The sequence below is a fragment of the Giraffa tippelskirchi genome, chromosome 4 (genome assembly GCF_054371585.1).
Source record: "Giraffa tippelskirchi isolate mGirTip1 chromosome 4, T2T-mGirTip1v1.2.pri, whole genome shotgun sequence".
Taxonomy (NCBI): domain Eukaryota; kingdom Metazoa; phylum Chordata; class Mammalia; order Artiodactyla; family Giraffidae; genus Giraffa; species Giraffa tippelskirchi.
This window is the reverse complement of record NC_137278.1, coordinates 6,727,822-6,750,721: the sequence shown is the minus strand read 5'-3', so window position 1 is coordinate 6,750,721 and position 22,900 is coordinate 6,727,822. Positions and strand designations below refer to the sequence as shown.

The 22,900-nt window shown below is 50.0% G+C and overlaps 2 protein-coding genes across 3 annotated transcripts; one reads left to right on the top strand and one right to left on the bottom strand.

Moving 5' to 3' along the window:
- Positions 1-3,029: 3,029 nt before the first annotated feature.
- TOR1B (torsin family 1 member B) lies at positions 3,030-12,593 on the top strand. 2 transcript variants are annotated; one of them, XR_014083308.1, is made up of 5 exons: positions 3,030-3,287; positions 3,904-4,169; positions 6,280-6,459; positions 10,121-10,248; positions 10,704-12,593. XR_014083308.1 is itself a non-coding variant. In XM_081594827.1 (5 exons), exons 1-5 carry the CDS (start codon positions 3,089-3,091, stop codon positions 10,943-10,945), a joined length of 1,011 nt encoding a protein of 336 aa, XP_081450953.1. In that variant the 5' UTR covers positions 3,030-3,088; the 3' UTR covers positions 10,946-12,593. The 2 variants fall into 2 exon arrangements, 1 of the variants encoding a protein (XP_081450953.1); XM_081594827.1 differs by having other exon boundaries at positions 6,280-6,455.
- A 1,960-nt stretch (positions 12,594-14,553) lies between these two features.
- TOR1A (torsin family 1 member A) lies at positions 14,554-22,534 on the bottom strand. The gene is made up of 5 exons (XM_081594826.1): positions 22,324-22,534; positions 21,410-21,675; positions 18,621-18,796; positions 18,393-18,520; positions 14,554-15,158 (listed from the first exon to the last, which is right to left on the bottom strand). The coding sequence occupies exons 1-5, from the start codon at positions 22,502-22,504 to the stop codon at positions 14,908-14,910; spliced, it is 1,002 nt and encodes a 333-aa protein (XP_081450952.1). The 5' UTR covers positions 22,505-22,534; the 3' UTR covers positions 14,554-14,907.
- Between the last annotated feature and the right edge of the window lie 366 nt (positions 22,535-22,900).

Genomic DNA, 22,900 nt, shown 5'->3' with positions numbered 1-22,900 from the left:
ATAAAATGCAGGAACAAGTCAGATACTTACAGTGAGGTTTTTGTACTTGAATTCACATTTCTATTCTGTAACCCCACCAAATGTCATCCTAATGAAGTGTACTCTCTGCATGAAATAGTTTATTAATCATCCTATCTAATTTATCTGCAACAAGATACATGTATATATATATACATTTACATACACCCACACATATATACTACAAGTTAAAATTTAATATGAAACTTTTTCTGGTGACCACAAAGCTCTAGGTGTTCAAACATTTCTTCTGGACTACTCTATATTAGTACGTGTGTGCGGGCTGAGTCACTTCAGTCATGTACGACTCTTTGCAGCCCCATGGACTGTTACCCACCAGGCACCTCTGTCTGTGGGATTCTCCAAGCAAGAATACTGGAGCGGGTTGCCATTTCTTTCTCCAGGGGATCTTCCCGATCCAGGGATCGAACCTGTGTCTCTTTATGTCTCCTGCAATGGCAGGCGAGTTCTTTACCACTAGTGCCACCTGGGAAATACTGTGTTTAGTACATAATTGATCAAAGAAACATAAATGTGTTACAAATTTTTAAATAAATAATTATTACACCAAAAAGTAAGATTTTTATGGAGGGTGTATCTTTTAATGATATGGACAGGGTTCTAGCTCTTTTTCTTTTCCATTTACTTTGAGTTTCCACAGGGAGAAATTACTGACTGACTTTTCTTCTTTTCAAGGGCTGGAGGTAAGAAAGGGGAGGTGAGAAAGGAGCCTTCAGGAGACTGGGCTGCTGGAGTCTTGCTCAGGAAGGAAAGAGACAAGGGGCTGAGTTTCTACTGTATGGAAGAGAACTATACTCAATATCTCATAGTTATGTATAATGGAAAAAATCTGAACAAGAATATATATACATTATATATATTTTATACATATTTATATAAATATTTATAATATAATATATTATATATAATTATATGTATCTGTGTATATATAGTATGTAATAATATTAATTATATATTAATTAATATATATGATATACATATGACATATATATTATATATAAGTTAAATAAGTTCAGTTCAGTTGCTCAGTGATGTCTGACTCTTTGCGAACTCATGGACTGCAGCACGCCAGGCCTCCTTGTCCATCACCAACTCCTAGAGCTTACCCAAACTCATGTCCATTGAGTCAGAGATACCATCCAACCATCTCATCCTCTATCGTCCCCTTCTCCTCCTGCTCTCAATCTTTCCCAGCATCAGGGTCTTTCCAAATGAGTCAGCTCTTCATATCAGGTGGCCAAAGTATTGGAGTTTCACATCCATACATGACTACTGGAAAAACCATAGCCTTGACTAGATGGACCTTTGTGGACAAAGTAATGTCTCCGCTTTTTAATATGCTGTCTAGGTTGGTCATAACTTTCCTTCCACGGAGTAAGCGTCTTTTAATTTCATTGCTGCAATCACCATCTGCAGTGATTTTGGAACCCCCCAAAATAAAGTCAGCCACTGTTTCCACTGCAGGGTGACAATATACAGCCTTGACGTACTCGTTTTCCTATTTGGAATCAGTCTGTTGTTCCATGTCCAGTTTTAACTGTTGCTTCCTGACCTGCACACAGATTTCTCAAGAGGCAGGTCAGGTGGTCTGTTATTCCCATCTCTTTCAGAATTTTCTGGAATTTATTATTACCCCCACCAAAACAGAGGCCTTCCCCTTCCAGTCTGCCTAGCTCTCCATTCTCACCAGCTTCCACCACCTGACGTACTTTCAGTTCCCCAAACTGCACAGCCTGCATATTCTATTCTCTGCATAGCACACTCTACTCCTCACTCTCACTTGGTCAACTCTTTGGAGTCCAGACAAAAGCCTTCCCTGCTCCATGGCCTCTGAGCTTCAAAGAGCTTAGTATGGACCCTCGCCCACTGATTGCCTCTCCCAGAGATCCAGAGGGTAGGGGCAGTGGCCTCTACTTCCTTGCTGTCTCCCAGCCTCCAGCAAGGAGCTGGCTTTGTAGCATGCTCAATGGAAGAATGGACTTCTGGCTTGGACTGTGCACGTTGTCGGCCTTGTTGTAGCCCCAGGGCTCAGCCTGGGGCCGCAGTCCAGAGCGCTCAGCAACTGTTTCAGGAAGGCAGGTGGGTGGGTAGACTTGACAAATGGCTCGGGATAGCTCCAGGGGAAGTGAAAGGAGGGGTGACAAAGCAAAGTATGAAAGATCTGGGAAGAAAACGAAACAGTAAGTTAGGCATGGGTTTGAAACAGAAGCTAACCACTCCAGTATCGTTGCCTGGAAAATCTCACGGACAGAGGAGCCTAGCAGGCTACAGTCCATGGGGTCGCAAGGGTCAGACACAACTTAGCGACTAAACCACCACCACCACCACCACCACCAAGCGGGTCCCTAGGCGGCTTTTCTAGATGGTTTTTCCAGTAGTCATGTATGGATGTGAGAGCTGGACTATAAAGAAAGCTGAGCTCTGAAGAATTGGTGCTTTTGAACTGTGGTGTTGTAGAGACTCTTGAGAGTCCCTTGGTCTGCAAGGAGATCCAAAGAGTCCATCCTAACGGGAATCAGTCCTGAATATTCATTGGAAGGACTGATGCTGAAGCTGAAACTCCAATACTCTGGCCACCTGATGCGAAGAACTGACTCGTTTGAAAAGACCCTGATGTTAGGAAAGATTGAAGGTGGGAGGAGAAGGGGACGACAGAGGATGAGACGGTTGGATGGCATCACCGACTCAACGGACATGAGTTTGCGCAAACTCCGGGAGTTGGTGATGGACAGGGAAGCCTGGCCTGCTGCAGTCCACGGGGTCGCAGAGTCGGACACGACTGAGTGACTCAACTGGACCGAGCGGAGACGACTTTCGTGCCACTCATAAAGATGGCGGCATAGAGCCACGCCCCTGAACGGAGACGGCTTTCGTGCCACTCACAAAGATGGCGACCCGGCGCCACGCCCCTCGCCAACGAGGCCGTCCTATGGGGTGGGCGGACCTGAAGGACGGAAGTGACGCAATACCAGAAGTCCGTCCCACCCCTCGGCCGCCTGGGCGGCCCAGGCTGCTGCTACGGCGGTGGCGGCGGGTGGCTACGTGGGTCATGCGGCTGGGCCTGAGGCTTGTGGGCGCCGCGGCGCTGCGGCTGCTGCTGGCGGCCCACGTGGTGGCGGCATTCGAGCCTGTCACTGTGGGCATCGCCATCGGGGCCGTGTCGGCGCTCACCGGCTACCTGTCTTACAAGGATCTGTACTGCCGCTTCGCCGACTGCTGCCGCAGCGAGCGGCCGCTCAACGCGTCGGGTACGGCCGGGCTGCCCTGGAGGGGCTCGTGGGGCGCGGGAGACAGGCCCCCCGCGGGCGTCAGCGCCCCGGCACCCCCCGCTCACCCTTCGATGGGGTGGGAGGGAGGAGAGGTGGGGTTTCGGTCCCGGCTGCAGCCTCGGAAGCCGTGTCTTCGAGGGGGTCTGCCCAGCTTCCTCTCTCAAAGTTTGCATTCCTTGGGAGGACTATAAGAAGAAACTGAAAAAGCAGCCGCCCTTCTGTGCCGCATCGACCCTGTTAAGTACCTTTCAGACGTGCAGCGTCCGCCCCGAAAGCCTACATCTGGCCCTCGGTTTTCTTCCAAGCCGGTAGGGGTGGCTGGGGGAATGGCAAAGCAGCCCGGTCGAGAGGGCCGGTCCTTGGATGAAGGAACACATTTAGCTTCCTTCTCCAGTCTGTTTCCTTGGACGTGGCCTCGTGTGACCGCAGCCCCGTGGTTCTGCCTCAGTGCCAGCCCTGGGGTTTGGCAGAGATCCCATGCTGGACCACTTTGCGAACCTGTGCCTCCCACTTCGGCCAGCTGGGGCGAGCGCAGCTCTTATGGTGCGTGTTTAATGTGTATTTTTCTCTCTTGTTCTCTGGCTGGCTCCTGCAGCCCTCAAGCAGGACTTGGAGGAGAAGCTGTTTGGGCAGCATCTGGCCACAGAGGTGATTCTCAAGGCGCTGAGCGGCTTCAAGAACAACAAAAATCCCAAGAAACCACTGACTCTCTCTTTACACGGCTGGGCTGGCACAGGCAAGAATTTTGTCAGCCAAATTGTGGCTGAAAATCTTCACCCCAAAGGCCTGAAGAGCAACTTTGTCCACCTGTTTGTGTCGACCCTGCACTTCCCTCATGAGCAGCACATAAAACTGTACCAGGCAAGGAATTGTTATCCCGTCCTCTGGCTTCTCGGACTGGTCTGGGTGACCTGCTCCCTGACTCCAGCCTCTTTCTTTCTTTGCGCTGCAGTAGCCCCAGACTCCGCTGGTTTAAGGCACAAGTCCCCCCCAGCCTGGTGACCGTTTGCCATTCGCAGAGCTCTCCTGCAGCTTCTGCCTCACTGATTCCAAAATAATATAGCGGGGTGTGATTCCAAAATAATATAGCGGGGTGTGATTCCAAAATAATATAGCGGGGTGTGATTCCAAAATAATATAGCGGGGTGTGATTCCAAAATAATATAGCGGGGTGTGGGCGTGCTCAGTCGCTAAGTCATGTCTGACTCGGCCACCCCATGGACTGTTGCCCACCAGGCTCCTCTGTCTGTGGCATTTCCCAGACAAGAATACGGGAGTGGGTTGCCATTTCCTTTTCTAGGGGATCTTCCTGATCCAGGGATCGAACCCGCGTTTCCTGCATTGGCAGGTGGGTTCTTTACCACTGAGCCACCAGGGAAGTCCAATACAGCGGGGTGATGTTCCATTAAAAGGAGGAGCCAAGAGTAGGAAGGTGACTTGCCCCCTACAGTCTTTGTGACCTTATGGCAAATGAGAAACTGGAACCCAAATCTCCTGTCTCCCAGTCTGCAGGGTAGACGTGCTGTGCAGTGAGTGTGCGCAACATCCCCGTCACAGCCCTTGGTTAAGTGAAACAGACTCAAATGGCTTTATTTAAGGCTCCCTTGGGAATTCCTTGGTGGTCTCGTGGTTAGGACTCCATACTTTCACTGCTGAGGGCACAGGTTCAATCCCTGGTCAGGGAACTAAGATCCCTCCAGCACACCCAAAAATGAAAAAATAAGATTCCTGCCTATGATGTAGCTTCAGCTTGGCCTCTGCATTTAAGCAGTGAGGACCAGGGGATTTTTTTTTTTTTTCTCCTCAGTAGCGGTTTTTCCCTTTGTTCCTCCCGTCCTTCACATTCTTGGCATTGTATTGTTAACTTGTCCAGTAGGGCTCTTGTTTCAATGGACATCCTTGTAAAAGTTAGTGTTCCTGCTTAGTGTTGGGGGGGGACTGAAATAAGGAATAGAAACCAAGCAAGGAAGTAACAGTGGATATTTGCCACATGAACAGTAAGACGGGGAAGACAGCCAAAGAGAATGATTTTCTTGTTTTCCAAATTCTTTCATAAATCCCTAGAAATACAGGCACAAACGCTTGTGAAATGTCATCCAGGTCAGCGTCTGTTCACTGCACTTGTAACACCATTACAAGGCACTGGCCTTAGGCTAGTTTCTTATTCCTCAGCATGTCGAGTAAAATTGAGATTTCCATCCACAGGGAGATGAAAATTACCAGTTGGTTACCAGTGGAACGATAAATATTCACGTATCTTACACTTCTTATACCTTTAAAAAGTTGCATTGGGTATCTCATTTGAGTTAGGAAAACACTTATTTGCCTTGTAGCACCCATCTCTCCGCTGGTTTCCATTCCCACCCCCACCCCACCCCTTTTTTTCTTTCTTTTTTTATTGTTTTTTTTAATTTATTTATTTTAATTGGAGGCTAATTACTTTACGGTATTGTAGTGGGTTTTGCCATGCTGCTGCTGCTAAGTCACTTCAGTCGTGTCCGACTCTGTGCGACCCCACAGCCGGCAGCCCACCAGGCTCCCCCGTCCCTAGGATTCTCCAGGCAAGAACACTGGAGTGGGTTGCCATTTCCTTCTCCAGTGCATGAAAGGGAAAAGTGAAAGTGAAGTCGCTCAGTCGTGTCTGACCCTTAGCGAACCCATGGACTGCAGCCTACCAGGCTCCTCCGTCCATGGGATTTTCCAGGCAAGAGTACTGGAGTGGGGTGCCATTGCCTTCTCTGGTTTTTGCCATACATTGACATGAATCAGCCATGTTCCCCCCACTTTTTATAGATGAAGTTTTGGAAAAGTAGCTACCCAGTGAGTGGAGGTTAGGATGTGGTTTTTGTTGTTAAACCCCGGAGAGCTCTGATTTTTCACCTTCCTGAGCGTGAAGAACAGTGTAGCTCTTCCCCTGTGGGCACATGCTTTGAGTCCCCATGTCCCATTTCTTGTTTTACGGTTGCTCTAGGACCAGTTACAGAGGTGGATCCGGGGTAACGTGAGTGCATGTGCGGGCTCCGTGTTCATATTTGACGAGATGGATAAGTTGCACCCGGGAGTCATTGACGCAATCAAGCCGTTCCTAGATTACTACGAGCAGATTGATGGTGTGTCTTACCGGAAGGCCATCTTCATCTTTCTCAGGTCAGTGGGAGGAGTGGGAATGTACCAAGCCCTTCAGTTTCCCAGGGCTAGAATGAGGTTCCGGGGACAAACGTGCCAGCCTGGCAAAAGTAACTTGCAGACTTCTTCTGGGTTGCTGGTGTCAGCATGGCACCGGGCAGGGGCAGGAGGAAACGAATGAAGGAAATTGTTGCTGATAATAGGCAATTTTGCTACCTAAACATGTCATCTCTGGGGTTCATGACAAGTCATAGCGTTACACACCAAGTTTTTTTTTTCTCCTCTTCCTGAGAAAATGGATTTTCAGCTCCTGAGGGCAGATGCTTTTTTTTTTCTTTGTCTAGTAGCACATAGTAAATACTCCTTGATTAAAACTAACCTTTAGAGAAATATCACAATCTGATTCCATCTTAGAAAACTTAGTGTTTCCTGATAATAAGTGACATCAGTAAGAAGTCATTACAACCCTTTAATATATCTAGACTGGTTTATATATTTAACTTTAAAATAAGCTGCATAGAAACTGAAAAGGGAAAACAAAGAGTAAACTTGGAGCAGGTTTCCTGATTAGACAGTCTTTTTCTTAAAATTGATTTTTATTGGCGTCTAGTGGTTTCTGTGGTAGTTTGTTGTTCAGTCGCTCAGTCATGTGACCTCTGTGATCAAGAACTGCAGCACGCCAGGCCTCCCTGTCCTTCAGCATCTCCTGGAGTTTGCTCAAACTCATGTCCATTGAGTCGGTGATGCCATCCAACCATCTCATCCTGTGTTGCCCCTTTCTCCTCCTGCCTTCAGTCTTTCCCAGCATCAGGGTCTTTTCCAATGAGTCGCCTCTTTGCATCAGGTGGCCAGAGCATTGGAGCTTCAGCTTCGGCATCAGTCCTTCCAATGAATATTCAGGACTGATTTCCTTGAGGATTGACTGGTTTGATCTCCTTGCAGTCCAAGGGAATCAAGCATCTTCTCCAACACCACAGGTCAAAAGTATCAATTCTTTGGCACTCAGCCTTCTTTAAGATCCAACTCTCACATCCACATGTGGCTACTGGAAAAACCATAGTTTTGACTGGACGGACCTTTGTTGGTAAAGTACTGTCTCTGCTTTTTAATATGCTGTCTAGTTGGTCATAGCTTTTCTTCCAAGGAGCAAACGTCTTTTAATTTCATGGCTGCAGTCACCATCTGCAGTGATTTTGGAGCCCAAGAAAATAAAGTCTGTCACTGTTTCCCCATCTATTTGCCATGAAGTGATGGGAAGAAAGTAGAGAAAACCACTAGACCATTCAGGTATGACCTAAATCAAATCCCTTATGATTATACAGTGGAAGTGACAAATAGATTTAAGGGACTAGGTCTGATAGACAGAGTGCCTGATGAACTATGGACGGAGGTTCAGTACATTGTACAGGAGACAGGGATCAAGACCATCCCCATGGAAAAGAAATGCAAAAAAGCAAACTGGCTGTCTGAGGAGGCCTTACAGATAGCTGGGAAAAGAAGAGAAGCAAAAAGCAAAGGAGAAAAGGAAAGATATTCCCATTTGAATGCAGAGTTCCAAAGAACAGCAAGAAGAGATAAGAAAGCCTTCTTCAGCAATCAGTGCAAAGAAATAGAGGAAAACAACAGAATGGGAAAGACTAGAGATCTCTTCAAGAAAATTAGAGATACCAAGGGAACATTTCATGCAAAGATGGGCCCAATAAAGGACAGAAATGGTATGGACCTAACAAGCAGAAGATACTAAGAAGAGGTGGCAAGAATACACAGAAGAACTATACAGAATAGATCTTCACGACCCAGATAATCACCATGGTGTGATCACTCACCTAGAGCCAGACATCCTGGAATGTGAAGTCAAGTGGGCCTTAGAAAGCATCACTATGAACAAAGCTAGTGGAGGTGATGGAATTCCAGCTGAGCTATTTCAAATCCTGAAAGATGATGCTGTGAAAGTGCTGCACTCAATATGCCAGCAAATTTGGAAAACTCAGCAGTGGCCACAGGACTGGAAAAGGTCAGTTTTCATTCCAGTCCCAAAGAAAGGCAACGCCAAAGAATGCTCGAACTACCTCACAATTGCACTCATCTCACACACTAGTAAAGTAATGCTCAAAATTCTCCAAGCAGGCTTCAGCAATACGTGAACCGTGAACTTTCAGATGTTCAAGCTGGTTTTAGAAAAGGCAGAGGAACCAGAGATCAAATTGCCAACATCCGCTGGATCATCGAAAAAGCAAGAGAGTTCCAGAAAAACATCTATTTCTACTTTATTGACTATGCAAAGCCTTTGACTCTGTGGATCACAATAAACTGTGGAAAATTCTTCAAGAGATGGGAATACCATACCACCTGACCTGCCTCTTGAGAAACCTGTATGCAGGTCAGGAAGCAACAGTTAGAACTGGACATGGAACAACAGACTGGTTCCAAGTAGGAAAAGGAGTATGTCAAGGCTGTATATTGTCACCCTGCTTATTTAACTTATACACAGAATACATCATGCAAAATGCCGGGCTGGATGAAGCACAAGCTGGAATCAAGATTGCTGGAAGAAATATTAATAACCTCAGATATACAGATGACACCACCCTTATGGCAGAAAGTGAAGAGGAACTAAAAAGCCTCTTGATGAAAGTGAAAGAGGAGAGTGAAAAAGTTGGCTTAAAGCTCAACATTCAGAAAACTAAGATCATGGCATCTGGTCCCATCACTTCATGGGAAATAAATGGGGAAACAGTGGAAACAGTGTCAGACTTTATTTTTTTGGGCAAAATTACTGCAGATGGTGATTGCAGCCATGAAATTAAAAGACGCTTACTACTTGGAAGGAAAGTTATGACCAACCTAGATAGCATATTAAAAAGCAGAGACATTACTTTGCCAACAAATGTCTGTCTAGTCAAGGCTGTGGTTTTTCCAGTAGTCATGTATTGATGTGAGAGTTGGACTGTGAAGAAAGCTGAGAGCCGAAGAATTGACGCTTTTGAACTGTGGTGTTGGAGAAGACTCTTGAGAGTCCCTTGGACTGCAAGGAGACCCAACCAGCCCATCCTAAAGGAGATCAGTCCTGGGTGTTCATTGGAAGGACTGATGTTGAAGCTGAAACTCCAATACTTTGGCCACCTCATGGGAAGAGTTGACTCATTGGAAAAGACCCTGATGCTGGGAAGGATTGGGGGCAGGAGGAGAAGGGGACGACAGAGGATGAGATGGCTGGATGGCATCACTGACTCGATGGACGTGGGTTTGGGTGGACTCTGGGAGTTGGTGATGGACAGGGAGGCGTGGTGTGCTGCGATTCATGGGGTTGCAAAGTGTCGGACATGACTGAGTGACTGAACTGAACTGATGGGACCGGATGCCGTGATCTAGGTTTTTTGAATGTTGAATTTTAAGCCAGCTTTTCCACTCTCCTCTTTCACTTTCATCAAGAGGCTCTTTAGTTCCTCTTTGCTTCTGCCATAAGGGTGGTGTCATCTGCACATCTGAGGTTATAGCAAAGTGTTATATACATATATACACTCTTTTTTAGATATTTTTTCCCATCTAGGTCACCACAGAGCACTGAGTAGAGTTCTGTGTGCTATACAGTAGGTTCTCACTAGTCATCTTTTATATCTAGTAGTGTGTATATGTCATAGAGAAGTCAGTGTGTGATTTTAATCTGGTTTCTTTGGCAAACTCAGCAACGCAGGCGGGGACCTCATAACTAAGACGGCCCTTGACTTCTGGCGGGCCGGGAGAAAGAGAGAGGACATCCAGCTGAAGGACCTGGAGGCGGTGCTGTCTGTCGGAGTCTTCAATAACAAACACAGTGAGTCTCCCCGAGTGGGTGCCCTGTGCCCTGCCCACAGCATCACTGTTCTCTCTCTTTTTTCTTTTGACCCCGCGGCTTGTGGGATCTTAGTTCCCCAACCAGGGATCGAATCCGTGCCCCCTGCAGTGGAAGATCAGGTCCTAACCACCAGACTGCCAGGGAAGTCCCAACCGTCTCTCTCTTTAAGCCTTTCACAAAACCACAGAATCTGCTCACCCCTGTAGCTTGGCTGAAGTAGGGACTTTTTTTTGGAGGGCATGCTATTTTAGAAGCCAGTTAGCGGGGGTAGCCAACCAACCCTTATGTCAGGCTTGACCAAAAGAGAATCTTGAGGGCCGCAGACGTGGGGAATGTGCTGCGGTGGGGGTCAGGACTGGCCCTGTAGGAGCCGCACGCTGGTGGGGTGACAAGGACAGAAGTGGCAGGAAACCCAGCTGTGCCCTGTTTCCCAGGTGGCCTGTGGCACAGTGGCCTGATAGACCGGAACCTCATCGACTACTTCATCCCCTTCCTGCCCCTGGAGTACAGACACGTGAAGATGTGCGTGCGGGCGGAGATGAAGGCCCGCGGTTCTGCCATCGACGAAGATATCGTCACCCGAGTGGCAGAGGAGATGACGTTCTTCCCGAAGGACGAGAAAATCTACTCAGACAAGGGCTGCAAGACCGTGCAGTCACGGCTCGATTTCTACTGAGTTTGCGTGCAGGCGGGCTGAGACGCGACTGGGCGCCCAGCAGACCTGGAGCCCGGCCTGAACAAGAACTTGGAAGACCTCTTCGGGGTTTGCACATTTGCACCTGTGGATTCACGGGACCCAGAAGGTTCTAAGGGTTGATTTGTGAAATGACACTCCGCTGTCAAGTGAACTTGTGTTGCAACATGACGGCAACCCAGCTGTCACCACAGTTGGAAATGAACTTTTGAAATCCGCCCCCGCCCCAACACACACTTCACTGACCTTGACACAAGTGCCTTGAAAACAGTGGCCAAGGACTCTTTCTGACCCAACGGTACCCACAACACAGAAGCTGAACTGAAGTTCAAGGGCTAATGCAAGCCAGGGAGCATTGGTTTGCACCTGCCAGAAACACTCTTCAGCTCTAGTTCTTTTTCTTTTACAGAACACGTTCACTAAGATGAAGTATTTTCAGGTAACATTGGTGGCACCTTCAGGCACAGATTGTCCAGTGGGAGAACCCAGGTCCAAAGGCCGAGCACACGGCTGGGTGAACCGTCGGCTTGTGGGCTGGGGGCTCCATGCCAGGCCCCTGCGGCCCAGGAGAACGGGCAGGACCTCTCCTTCTGTCCGTGGCTTTGCTGCTGTTTACAACCCTCGTCATGCGGTTCCATCTCCACCTCTCACTCGGTGTTGACCGCAGCCTTTCTGGTACTACTACTACTCCTGAATTTCAGCCATGGCTCTAGGTCCCACCAGCCATCTCATCTCTAGAGATGGATCAGAACGCAGCCGTTGGCTTTGAGTTTGAGTCCTTGGTTCCCGCAGTGGAATGTTTGTCTGTTACAGTTTACATGAGGGTCAGCTTTTCATTTGACTCCACAGAACCATTTGAAATCTGCAGAACCCTATCTTTCTCCACAGGTGCCAACTGAACAGTCAGCTTGCAGGTTCTGCATTGCCAAAGAGGAAGTATTGTACACTAGAAATGCTGGAGTTTTCAAGGATATGGCTATTTTTAATAATGTTTTTACTTGGGAATCTTAGATAATAGAGATACAAAATGTTGCTTATTTTAAAACATGGGAAGGGATAATTGCCTATTCCTTTATCAGATGCTCTTAAAACAGACGGTTGTGGCTGATCCTGGGTGTCATCTAAGAATGATGTCCTTTATGGTGGTGCCAGGCTGAACTGCCCTGGCCTTGGGGAAACAAGACTTTGATTCCAGCCAGTGTGAATCGCTCTATCTTGTGGTTGCAGTGCAACTGAAGACATGTAATGAGAACATGCAGCTTTTTTATATATATAAGATACGGCAGAATGAATGTTCCTACAGCATGGCAGTGCCTTATACAGGATCACACTTAGTCTTTGAAAAATGCCAAGGTGAGGCTTGAAACTTTTAGTACGTGTCCTCAAGTTGGACCTAAGTTAAATTTCTCTTATAACCTTTGGGTGTCTGGTCAGGAGGAGATAAGATTTCTTGTTTACAGTGATGCAATAAACTCAAGACGTGTTGGCTACCTTTGGACTACTGTTACTGACTTGTAACGTGAAAAGGCCACGGATGCCCACGGTCCAGCCTCCTCACCCCACATAAGACATAGACGGGCTTGGACTGACCTACTGAATGTCAAATAATAAAGCCTAAATTTTATCATGAGATGCCACTGGCAGATTTTTTTTCTGGTTTATTTGGGAGCTCTGAAAGGTTTGAGCTGAGAAGAAAGGCTCTTTAATAACTCGGGTGACTTAGGCTTACTGGACATGCTGGTTGGCTGTCTTCACCTCATACAGAATCAACATTTACCTTAAAGGCTGTTCAGTACAAAGTTAAGTTGGATTAGATGATGAGTCACACCCCAGCTAATTTTCATGGATGTAAGTACCATCAGAAAGAGCTGATATTACTTTGTGTTTTGGCTGCACTGTATGGCATGTGGCACTTTAGCTCCCCCCCTGGGGATCAGAGCCATACCCCCTGCAATGGAAGGCAGAGTCTTAATTACTGGGTCACTGGGGAAGTCCCAAGCTGGTTTTCTTTCTAACAGATATGTTCTCGCGAGGCACTAAAATGTGATTCATGGCAGCCATTCTGGACCTAAAGCATGGCCGAGCTCAGACCAGGAAACCTGCTTGCCTGGTCTTCCCGCACAGAACCTGGAAGTAACGAAATTCTTGTTACATTAACCAGATCTCAGCTTAATCCCTCAACCTGGGCTCTTCTGTGAGTGATTTGTTCATGCTGGCTTTTCCTAGGACTGAGGATGGAGCCCTTTCTAGAAAGTTGAGACCCTCTACACCATCAGGTCACCCACTCTGTTTCTTGGTTGGAAGTGCTCATCCCGTGAGCCTGCCCTTTCTCCATCTGGGTCCCAGGCTACTGCCGCTTCCACTTCACCCCACGCAGCCTCATCTGGAAGACTTGAGATTTCTGGTGAGTCAGGGGACCCCAGTGTACCCTAATTAGGGACTCCTAGGGGCTGGGGACTTCTTCAGATGAATGGATAGCCCCAATCCATGACTCCTGGGGACATGACAGCAAGCCAGCTTCAGGGCAACATCAAGAACGTTCCAGTGCTCGGGGCTGCCTTAGGGGGCCTGGGTGGCCTTAGAGTTTCTGTACTAGGTGCGTAGTCCTGGGGCAGGGGGTCCCCCCAGCCTTCTGTACCTGCTGAAGACCGCCCCTGGGAGCACTCCAGACACTCACACCCACAGGAGCCCTTGTAGGCACATGTGTGTTGCACAATACAAGGTATTTAGGCGCCTACACTGCTCTGTGCTCCTGCCTGGGTTCTCAGTGGGGGCTAGGTCTCCAGACTTGAATGAACTTCACAGCTGGGAGTTGGGAGCTCCATGAACCCGAGACGCTGTGACACCCCAGGACACTGAGCAGAGCCGGAGCCCCCAGGATCCTCAGCTGTGTCACACTCCTCCCCATTTCGGCCTGGGATACACACTTCAATTCACAGGTCAAGCACAGAAGGTGGGGCCTCGAAGTGTTTTTTTCACTTAAAAAAAATGTATTCACGATCATACCATTTTATTGTAAAGTGGCAGCATCTGCATTTAACAAATAGAAACACCGTGCTCAGCATCATGAGGGCAGCTAAGCTTTCCTAGAGGTTTGGGGAGTTCTGATTAAACATGATGAAAATGAATTAAAAAATATGAAAAACCATATTTTTACAAAAATTTGGCAAAACCTGCCACTGAATGCATGACTCATTCAGGAATGGAAAGCAGAGAGGGGCCTTTGCAAAACTGACTGACAGGCAGTGACAGGCTTGCAGACACTTTTTTCTTTCCAGGAAATTCTGTTTCTAACAAATTGTTCACAGTTTTACTAAGATCATTCACGGTGTTACGGTGATGCACACTCTTGGGAAGGACACTCGGGCCTTATCTGTGAGGGGCCTGAGTGTGTCTTCTATCTAAAGGCTCATCGCCCTTGCGATGGTCACCCCACGACAGGCCTGCCTGCTGCCCCAGCCGCAGCCCCCGTCACGCCATCCCACACAGGACCGACTGAGGGCAATGGGCGTGGGCATTTATGCAGCAGTGACATCACGGCGCAGGTTGTAATGATAGGAGACTACTAAAAACACACACAAGTCAACAGCTTAAGAGTCTGAAAAGTTTCTCATAATGTTAAAAACCATTTTAAATAAAAATCATCACATTTTTCAGTAAAACTGATTCATCCTTCCTTGAAACAGAAACACGTGAAATTAAAACATGATTTAAAAAAAAAAAATCATGAGCCCTGGCTTGGCTGGGCTGGGAGCTGGCTCCTCCCCTCCTCTGCAGGCCCCGGGGGCTGTTCCCCATCTGCATCCGTCACCGACAGCCTGAAGGTTCTGCTGGATGAAAGAATAATGCCCGGGGACGTGCCTGTCCTGTCACACAGGAAGAATTCATTTTACTCCTCTTCTAGGACTGGAGCAGGGACGCGGGAAGCGGCTGCTCGGGCGCCATCAGTCATCGTAGTAGTAATCTAACTTGGTGAACACGGTTTTGCAGCCTTTGTCAGAGAAAACTCTCTCCTCTTTGGGGAAAAATGTCATCTCCTCGGCCACCCTGCTCACAATGTCCTCGTCCACCTCGTAGCCTCGGGACAGCATTTCCACTATGATGCACATCTTCAGGTGTTTATATTCCAGCGGGAGGAAGGGAACGAAATAATCAATAAGGTTTCGGTCAATTAAGCTGCTATGCCAGAAGCCACCTGGGAAAAAGAAAAAGGTGCTGTTCATCCACTGTTGGTCTGTCCATCTGCCTGTCTGCCCATCCACATGCATCGGCCGGGTGTCGACTATGAGGTGGAGCCCTGCGCCTGCCCTCAGTGGGGCTCGGTCTAAGGAGCAGGCAGACTAACCAGTGAGCTCGCCCAGTTTGACAGTGGGTGTGATGCTCCTACGTTGACAGCTGATGACAGGGTGACGCCACGGTGGGTGGGGAGGCCTCTCAAGACGTGAGCTCAAGACCTCAAGTGGGAAGGAGGCTCACTGGCCGTCCCAGGACAAACCGGCCATGTAGGAAAGGGACCAGAGTCTCAAAGGTTGCCGGGTTCACAGAAAGGGGAAGATGAGAGGAGTTCCCGGGGAAAGACCAGCCTCTTGGAAATTTTCGACTGTCTGGGGTTCCTGTGGCTGGATCAGTGACAGGGCGGACGCTCACTGCTGCTGCGACCGTGTCCAAACCCTCCAGAGCGTTTGGGGGACCAAAAGCTAGAGCCCACGGTAATGTGTGAGGACAGCGCTGTTCCAGCTGCAGGGCACGTGCTTTCCCAGATGAGGCCTGAGCTGCCCGCGGTCACGGGTCCTCCCACTCTCTCCTCTGAGGCGAGGCAGCACCCGCTGGGTCACACCCCGAGGTTCTTCAGAACTGTCTCCCCTTCCACCTTCCCACTTCCTTCCTGTGCCTTAATCCTGGTCTGGCTCTGACGCCATTCCCACCTGGGTTTTCCCCCAGGCTACCGAGTGCTTCTCTGACACCACCCGGAGGTCCTACAGTTCACCTCGGGTCTGATGACACCGTACCTGGAGACTGCGTCAGGTCCCACAAGAGAGCCCGCCCCCAGCCACCGACCGGAAGTTCCGGCTGTCCCCGGTGCTGCTGAGGTGCCGACGACGCCCCTCCTTGGGTTCAATTTCTTTGCAAGTGCAGCTCACGGAACTCCGAGAAATCTTTTATGACTAGATTACCGGTTTATTATAAAAGCATGTGACTCAGGAACAGCCAGCTGGAGGAGACGCACGGGGCAAGGGATGTGGGAAGGGGTGTGGAGCTCCCATGAACTCTGAGCCCATCACTCTCCCCAAATCTCTGCATCTTCACCAACCTGGAGCTCTCTGAACTCTGTCCTTTAGGGTTCTTATGGAAAATTCTTTACATAGGCATGACTGATTAAATCACTGGTCACTGGTGACTGAGTCAGCCTTCAGCCGCCCCTCCCCTCCCCGGGGGCCTGAAAGGGCTGGAGACTGAAAGCTCTAACCCTCTAATCCAGGGCCGTTCCTCTGGAAAGCGCCCCCCACCTCAGGTATTCTCCAGAAGTCACCTCACTTAACATAGACTCTGGGGTGGCTGAAAGGGGCTTGTCAGGAACATCAAGACACCCTTTATGGCTCTTACCACTTGGAAACTCCAAGGGCTTTAGGAGCTCTGGACTAGAAAATGCAGACGAAGACCAGACCCATTTCTTACTGTCAGTCACAGCATCACAACTGGGGTTTATTCTTTTCCTGCCCAACAGGGCTTTGCACACAGCCGGGGCTCAGTAAACATCTGACTGTCTGGATGGGGTGGAGTCTGTGGCCGTGGGAAAGAACCAAACTGAGGGCTGAGCGGTAGGCCGGCAGCAAGTGGGACAGCCCTGGCCAGTCTCCTGAAGGAAGGCCTGCTGGACTTGCCTGAGGCTGGGGACGGAGCACAGCCAGGCAGATGCTGACCTGCCTCACTGGGTTCACAATGGAGGAGCCGCCCAGTCAGCCAGTAAACAGAAGATTCCAGGTAGTGCCAGGGGCTGTGAATGCTCAGTTGGGGCCATCAGGCAAGGAGAGCAGAAGGCTAATCAGCCAGGGAGTCAGGACAACCAGGACCCCCAAACAGAGACCCCTGAAGAGCGCTCAGCTGGAGCAAATGACTTTACGTAACACTGACCGACCACTCCCTGGTCTATCCTCAGCCTGACGGCCACTCCCCCACCTGCCCCCACCAAGTGCACTGGGACTTCAGCAGCCTGCTCCACACCTCTGCTCCCACGCCTCCAACGTGTCATCTCTCTCTCTCAACACACTCCCTTCATCTCCCCTGCTCCCTGCAAACCTGCTCCCCCTGGAGGCTGTCCCCTGAACGAATGGGGCGGGGCAGGGGGGCCCTGCCAAGTGCTCAGGCCAGATCCTCAATTTGTCTCTCATTCCCATAATCCTTTAGGAAATCTCCTTGTTTCTACCTTCAAAATACATGCCAGGCCGACGGTGATCTACCACCCCCATTGCTGCTACGCCTGGCCAAGCCGCCAGCGTTTCTCCCCTGGGTCGCTGCAGCCGCTCCTCACTGGCCTTCCCCCCGCCCCCGCCTTCAGTCTGTTCTCCACCTGGCAGCCAGGCAGTCCTGTTAAAACTAGGTCTGAACAGGGCAGGTGGCTCAAAACCCTCCAAAGACTCCCTTTTCCACTTGCAGCCAAGCCCTGCTGTGGGTCCCCAGGCCTTCCACGATCTGCAGCTCACCCCAAGCTCCAGCTCTTATGTGGCCTCAAGCTATGTTCCTCTTTGTCCAGGCACACTCCCACCTCAGGGGCCTCGCACGTGCTGTTCCCTCTGGTGCGATGCTTTTCCCTCTTGCTTCCTCATGGCTCCCTCACCCCTCAGGTCAGCTCAGATGTCACCCTCACGTGAGCCTTCTCTCACCACTCTATTTAAAACTGCAGCCCTTCCTTGTCAGGCTATTCCTTCGGGGCAAAGACCCTCAGAGTTCCAGGGCAAGGCAAGAAAGAAAGGGACCTGGCGGCCCACCTCCATCAGAGCCTCCCTAGCAGCCTTCCTTGTTCCACCACCTGCTTCGATTTAGCTGAAGGAAACAGGAAACAAATTTTCAAGATCTTGAGGATCAGCAAAGTTCCTCTTCCTTGAGTGTGCGTACAAGTCACCTAGAGTTTGTTTACACAGATTCCCTCAGGAATTCAGACCTCAGTAGGCCTGGGGAAGGGACTGAGAATCGGTCCCAGGTGATGGGGAGGCTGTCAATCTAAAACAGGGACGCAGGATCATGAATGGGGCCAGGGCCAGGGGAGGGTTTTGGTGTTGGGAGCAGATCACCCCATTTACTGTGCTTTTTCTTTCGCTGTGCTGCACTGCATGTGGGATCTTAGTTCGCTGACCAGGGATCAAACCCACAGCCCCTGCTTGCAAGTGTGGAGTCTTAACCACTTGACCGCCAGAGCAGTGCCCTCACTTACTGTTCTTGTTATTGAAGGCCGACACAGACAAGGCATGCTCCATGTCTTTGAGCTTGATTTCTTCCCTCTGCTTTCCACTTCTCCAGAAATCTAAAGCCACGTCTGTGATCCTTTCTGCTCCAGCATTGCTGCGGGACAATTCCAGTGAATAAGGACTGAGGTGTTTCTCCCCGAAGCCCCCAGGCTGGGGCTCAGAGATCTTCAACCATGTCCCGGCCCCGACTTTACCTGAGAAATATGAAGATGGCTTTCTGATAGGAGACCCCATCCAGGTTGTCGTAATAGTCTAGGTAAGGCTTGATGGCGTCTATGAGGCCGGCGTGCATCTTGTCCATTTCATCAAATATGAAGATGGACCTCGCACAGGCACTCACGTTGCCGCGAATCCACGACTGTAACTGATCCTGAGTGACAAGGGTTAAGAGCCAACAAAGATTCTCAGAAGTGTGACTGACACAGCCGGGGGGAGCACTATTAACACTAAACTGGGTCTACAAAGGCTTCATCTACAAGAGCTTACTGTGTGCTTCCCGCTGTGCTGAGAACTTCCCACGAGCTCCTCTGCTCCTCACGACAACCCCACATAGTGGACATCATCATGCCCATTTTATAGATGAGAAGACCAAGGCATAATCAAAGAGCATCATCAACTGAGATTCCAAAATTTTCCCAATGTTACAAAATTGGTCTGTAACAGAGTGAAGATCTGACCCCCACCCTGCCTGATTCCAAGGCCCCACACCCTGATTATAATTCTTGTCCTGTGACATGTCACATGGATGCTACGTTGCTCGTCCTCTGTCATCAAAATGAACATGTTAATACATATCCTGCAGACACCAGCCTTCTTGGGAGAAGGCAGAGACCGAGTAACCTCTTCCCTGATTAAGTCCTTGGAAGAGCCTGGAGAAGGGCTCTAACATGCCGAGGCGGGTAAGGAGACCTCGAGAGCACACATGCTCAGGAATGAGTGTGGGGAGGCAACATTCACGAGTTTCTGAAACAGTGCCTGGAGGCTGCTGGAAGAAATCTACTTCAGTGGAACATTCCCTATGAACATTATGTAGGTACTTCTTATATTAAGCAATCAAGATGAGAAGGAGAGAGGACCCTTTTCATCAGAAATTTGAGCTATGGTTTTTCACAATGCTTTCCTAGATGTTTTCCCCTACGATAAGGAGAGGGCTTCCCAGGTGGCTCAGTAGGTAAAGAATCCACCTGCAATGCAGGAGACACAGGAGACCCGGGTTCGATCGCTCGGTCAGGAAGATCCCCTGGAGGAGGGCATGGCAATCCACTCCAATATTCTTGCGTGAAGAATTCCATGGACAGAGGAGCCTAGCAGACTACAGTCCATGGTGTTGCAAAGAGTCAGACACAACTGAAGCAACTGAACACACACAAGGTAAGAAGAGTAGCTATTCGTTTCTGAGGAAAATTCTGGAAGTTACAATATAAGTCTTGACTTCTTAAGATCTGGGGTTTTGCTTGGCTACTCTGACCATGGGGACAATGTTCCATGGTGCCTATTAACCAAAGCAGTAACTTTTCTCTGTTTGTGCAAAGTCATTTCAGTCGTGTCTGACTCTTTGCGACCCCATGAACTTAACTGGTCAGCTCTCCCCTGTTCATGGGATTCTCCAGGCAAGGATACTGGAGTGGGTTGCCATGCCCTCCTCCAGGGGATCTTCCCAACCCAGGGATCGAACCCGTGTCTCTTACGTCTCCTGCATTGGCAGGTGGGTTCTTTACCACTAGCACCACCTGGGAAGCCCAACTCTGCTCTGTAGATATGAACTAACCTCTATTTGCAGAACAAGAACCTCAGGAGAGCTGGAGTGACTTGAACAAGGCCACAAAGTGAGTCACTGTTTAAACGAGGATTCCCTCAGGTCTGGCGGGCTCCAGCAGCCAAGGCCTTCCATTCTGCTCCTCCCTCTTACAGACCACAGAGAACGTACATGGAACACTCACTATAGGCAAGATCCTGTTCTAAGCACGGTTCACCCATTTTATTGTGATCTCCCAAAACCCATCAAAGCAGTTAACTACTGGATTTCCTATTTCACAGACCAGGAAACTAAGATGCAGGGAGGTTACGTAACTTGCTCAGTCACACAGTTATTAAACAGTGAAGATGGAATGCTAACTAGGAAGACCAACTCGTCCCTATTTGCCTGGAACTTTCCCAGTTGTAGTAGCAAAAGCCTCACATCCCAGGAACTCCTGGGTAGTCAGTGACCCTGATGCTCATCCAAGCTGAAGGGAAAAATGTGTTCACACAGGTGAGACAAAAAAAAAAGGCAATAGTTACCAATGATTTGAATGCTCATGTGCTGAACACCATGTTATATACTTGACAGGTTTAAGAGCTCAAGAAATTCTCAGAATTCCCTGGTGATGCAATGGTTAAGGCTCCCAGCTTTCACTGCAGGGGGCAGCACGGGTTCAACCCCTGGTCAGGGAACCAAGACCCAACATGCTACATGCCATGGTCAAAAATTTTTTAAAAAGAAATTCTCACAACTGCCATTTGACAGATGAAGAACCTGAGTCTCAAGACAGGTCAGGTGACTCTCCCAACATTACACAGCTGATAGGTGGGAGCCTGGGGCTCAAACTCAGGTGTGTCTGCCCCGGAAGCCAGGCTGTTAAATCAGTGAGTTCAAGTATAAAAGCAAACTTAGGCCTCCCTAGAAATGTTTCCCCTTTTATACAACATGTTAGATTTGAAGAGCTTTAAACTGGATTTGATTACGTCCATCTCTAAAATCCTACCACACCACTTACTGAGTACCACACGCAGCCTGTTTTCAGAAACCACCACAAGCTTTGATGGTGTCATTGCTCCTGTCATCTCCAACCCTCTGTAATTTCCACTTTTTAAAGGGAAACTGACATGTGTGGCTGTTTTCAGGGCTCACTCCTTTCAACACAGAACATCCAAATCCCATCCCGCAACAAAGAAACCCCAAAGCCAGCATCATCCGGGAAGGATTCCAAAATTCGGCCCTTGCCTTATACAGGGTGATGTTCGAGATGTGTGGGAAGTGCAGCGTGGCCACAAACAGGTGGACATAGTCACTGTTCAAACCACCCTCGTAGATATTCTCCGCGATGATCTTGCTGACAAAATTTTTGCCAGTGCCTGTCCACCCGTGCAGGGAGAGGGTGAGAGGTTTCTTGGGCTTAGGGTTGCTGATGAAGCCAGACACAGCATTTAAGATGACTTTCTTTGCAAGATGCTGTCCAAAGAGCTTGCTGTCGAGATCCTTCTGCAGCGCTGCGTAAAAAAACAAAGCCAGTCAGGCGGGGAGTAGGCGGACACACCTGGCAAAACGTAGCCCAGTTTACAGGCTCACGTAAAGCCAGCAAAGCCCGCTAAGGTCTTCCAAGCGTTTACTGGGACGCAGACGCAGGTAGGCACTCGGCCCAGGTGACCCGTGAGTCCAGGAGGCCCTCCCTCTGCAAGTCCCGCCCACTCTTTCGGATGACACCCCTGGCTCCATTGCCTCCGCCACCAGCGCGAGCCCCTCACCCCAGCCCTGTCCCTCCCCACCCGAAGGCCGGCAGGAAAAAAAGGGCAGCGTAATTCGGCCCCGCTGCTCCGCGTCGGGCGAGTCCCCACCAGCCTTCCCGTCTCCGGCGAGGACTGAGCAAGAAACTCTCTGGAGGAAGCTTCCGATCTTCCACCCGTCCGCTTTCTGGGCGAAGGTGCAGCTGGCATCCGCAGGTCTCCGACCAAAGTCCGGTCGGCCTGCGGTTGTGGCCCAGGAGCCAGGCCCTGTGCCGCACGCCGGTTCCGGGTCCGGCGCCCCCCGCCACCCCCGGCCGGGCACTGCCCGGGCTTCCGGGCCTCCTGGCCCCCCCCCGCCTCTGACCCTCTTCCCAGCTCTCGCACCTGCCCCCGGCGCCCCCCGCCCCATCCTACCTTCCCGGCTGAGGCTCCGCTTCGGGCTGCAGCACTCGGCGAACAGGCAGTAGAGGCGCGGGTACGAGATGTAGCCGGTCAGAACGCCGGCCAGGGCCAGTCCCAGGCTGATAGGCTCCACCGCCCGCACCGCCAACGGCGCCAGCAGCAGCAGGCCCAGCGCGGCCCGCCCCAGCTTCATGCCGGGACCCGCGCCGCCCCGCGCGTTCTCGCGCCTACGGCCGACCGGCGCCGCCGCCAGACCACGCTTCCGGTTCCTCCCGCCGGCGCTGCCATTCTTCAAAGGGGCGGATCGCCTCCGACGCCGGCGGCTGCCATCTTTGTTAAGGGCAAAGCCCTTTCCTGCTTTGGGCTCTGGGGTAGTTGGAGGGGCCAATTTTTTTTTCTCTCTTTTAATGAAACTTGTTTTGGGGGAACAGTTTTGCATGGGCTTCTCTGGTGGCTCAGACGGTCTGCCTGTAATGCTGGAGACCCGGGTTCGATCCCTGGGTCGGGAAGATCCCCTGGAGAAGGAAATGGCAACCCACTCCAGTACCCTTGCCTGGAAAATCCCATGGACAGAGGAGCCTGGTGGGCT